At 34.1% G+C, this 2,912-nt stretch overlaps 1 protein-coding gene across 1 annotated transcript; it reads right to left on the bottom strand.

Moving 5' to 3' along the window:
• Positions 1-1,562: 1,562 nt before the first annotated feature.
• LOC138891094 (protein SLOW WALKER 2-like) lies at positions 1,563-2,690 on the bottom strand. Its single transcript, XM_070174064.1, has 2 exons — positions 2,438-2,690; positions 1,563-2,290 (listed from the first exon to the last, which is right to left on the bottom strand). The coding sequence occupies exons 1-2, from the start codon at positions 2,627-2,629 to the stop codon at positions 1,871-1,873; spliced, it is 612 nt and encodes a 203-aa protein (XP_070030165.1). The 5' UTR covers positions 2,630-2,690; the 3' UTR covers positions 1,563-1,870.
• Between the last annotated feature and the right edge of the window lie 222 nt (positions 2,691-2,912).

Raw genomic sequence — 2,912 nt, 5'->3', positions numbered from 1 at the left:
AATCTTTGTATAAAAGTCTACAACTATGAAATGAGAGCTTCAATGGTGTATCATGATTCAAAATTGAAGGAGGGGACCAACACGCAGTTGGTTGATTCTGCTCAACGAAGACCATCAATATAGTCATTCAAATAAAATTTAGAAAGTACTCCAAATTCTTTCCTAACATGAAAATGTTGATTCAAAGTGGGTGCTGTTAAATATTGCTTATAGTACCTTCTGGAATTTTATACTGAAATTTGATAGCGTTTGGAGCTGATTTGAGGTGATTGAGATCGAAATTTTCAGTTGAAAATCGAAGAAGAACACAGCTACAATATACCACTACGGTGTACAATATGTTGTAGGAGTATATAGCTATACTGCAACACTATACTATTATAGTTTACAAAATAGTATACCGCTACAGTATACTAATATAGTATAGGAGTATATAGTTATACTGCAACAGTATACTATTATAGTATACAATATATTGTTATGGTATACTGTAATAATATGCAAGATACTGTAACAATATGCTGTAATAGTATACAATATACAATAATAGTATACTTATTACCCGTAAATTCACTTGTCTTTTCCCTTTTAATTTATTTTAAGCTTTTACCCAAGCGTGAGGGGCATACTCAAAATGCAAAAAAAAAAAAATTATAGTATGCTATATGATGTAATGGTATACTCTTACAATTAGGTCCTTTTAGAATTTTAATTTTTTTTTTTGACAACTGATATTATTTCAGTTTAATAATTGAATTAAATTTTTTTTTTAACTCTTTGCGTACACTTATATACCCTGTTGGTATAGCTATATACTATACCGGTATCATATGTTAGTTAATATTTTTTTGATTGTATTAACTACATTTAATTGGTACACAATTTGATTTTTCTTTAGTAATAATATATATAAAAAAAATAGTGAAAACTGTAAATGAAATTAGATTATGAAGAGAAAAAGAATATAAAAAACATAAGTTAAATAAAATTAGAAAAGGAAAAAAGAAAAAAAATAAGAAGAAAACGAGGGAAAAAAGGAGAAAAGAAAAAAGAAAAGAAAAGAAGCATAGAAACACAAAAAAAATGGAGAATAAAGAAAAATTTCCCCACAAAACCTATTATGGGTAGGAAATGTAAATAGTTTATGGGTAGAAAAATAAATGGGTAGACAAGGGTAAATAATTTTGTTTTTGTGGGTAGACAAGGGTAAATAGTTTAATAACAATTGCTCTCCTTGGGTTCCGACCTCCAATTCACGTTCAGAGGAATATATTTGTGAAAATTACATATCTTAAACTACAAGGTGTGGTCGAGTAATATCAATCCCTAACTATTTACGGCATTTCAGGTTTTCAGCACATCACAACCTTGTCAATATAGAACAATAAATAAAATGTGATCAATTAGTTGTCTAATGTAAATAAACTTGCAAAATATTTCTGTTGTTTCTAATGTGTATTGGAATTAAATTGGTCGGAATAGTAGATTCGACAAGATATAAATTGGTTGGAGTTATCAGCTAAACTTTTTAAGATTACAACACAATACATTAGGTGCTGGAAAAATTGAGGCAACAATATGGGGTATATAAAGAGTTCCTTCACCTATCTCGGGAGAATCTGTGATAATAGGCTATCAAAATCAGCAACTCTTTAATGTAAACTAGGGGCATGCTTAATTTGAACTCTTTCTCTTCTTTCTTGATTTAGTGGGCTTTTCTGCGCTGTCCTTGTTAAGCAAATGTTCATAGTCTTCAAGGCTAGCAAACGGGGATTTTCCGGCACGCTTGTCTGACTTCCTTTTCTTTTTCCTTAGATGTACAACATCCTCTTCATCAACTTCATCTGCCTTTTCTACATCATTTTCATCATCACTGCCCGGAATTAATGTCAGCTCCATCATGTTCCAGAAGAGCATTCATCTCATCATCGCTGTTATCACCAAGCAACTCGTCATCATCTTCGTTAGCAACCTCGTCCAAATCACTGTAATCATATTCACCGTTGGCTTCCAAGGGAATCCCACCGGACTCTAACATGCTGTCGATTTCCTCATTTTCACTCTCATCAGCAGCCTCTTCATCAATCTCATCTTCGACATCGCTACCATCCGCAGTCAAAAACTCCTCAGCAGCCTCATCCTCTGACGTCTTCTTCTTTTTCTTCTTAGGCTTCTTCGACAACTTCATCTTATTTACGTAGAATTTGTGGAAGACGAGATCCTCAGGGGGTACATCTGTTTCAGCCAAGGAGAGAATTTCTGACCCAATCAACTGCCCTTGCATGTCAAGCTGCAAGAAAAACAAGATAAATGTGATAAAACAAGAGATATTAAATAATCACGTCAAACTTACGTGCAAGCAATGACGGAGTAAATCAATTAAAGCCTGAATCAAAGTGGTATTGGTAAATATCCTTTGTTATCTATAACAACTAACCTTCTTAGCTGGTTCAATCTGGGAGGCACCATGCCAAGTGCTTTGTTTTGGTTTCTTTTCCATGAACTTGTCGAGGAAGGCATTCAGCGAAAGATCATTCAGGGGGTTACCATTATACACAATGGTTGCTCCTGAAAGAAGGGTTCTAGCCATGGTAGCAACTGATGGGTGCGCATGCGATACCAGTACCATCAGCTCCCACCAGCTAACACGATCTGCATTGCTGTTTATTTGTACAAGTCAACAAAGAAAAATTACATTTCCTGTATACTCAGAGAAGAAATTGATAAAATATTCTATTACTTGCAGTAGAGAGGTTCGCGTGCTGGCAACAAGAGTGCAGTAATTAGGATATCCCCATTTACACAAGGTCAGATACCAACTACCTATGACTTCGCATTTCTAAGGTGTATTCTACACATACTCCCTCCATTATATTTAATATGACACTTCCGTTTTTATCCATTCCCACCTT

This window comes from Nicotiana sylvestris, chromosome 5 (genome assembly GCF_000393655.2).
Source record: "Nicotiana sylvestris chromosome 5, ASM39365v2, whole genome shotgun sequence".
NCBI lineage: Eukaryota > Viridiplantae > Streptophyta > Magnoliopsida > Solanales > Solanaceae > Nicotiana > Nicotiana sylvestris.
The sequence above is the reverse complement of the archived record's forward strand: the minus strand, read 5'-3'. Positions and strand labels throughout refer to the sequence as shown.

What these genes read in the sequence shown, in the direction of transcription:
- LOC138891094 (XM_070174064.1), bottom strand. Translation starts at nt 2,629, where the DNA reads ATGGTACTGGTATCGCATGCGCACCCATCAGTTGCTACCATGGCTAGA. An exon ending in AGATTGAACCAGCTAAGAAG is followed by an intron (nt 2,291 to 2,437) that starts GTTAGTTGTTAT and finishes TTTTTCTTGCAG; the next exon opens with CTTGACATGCAAGGGCAGTT.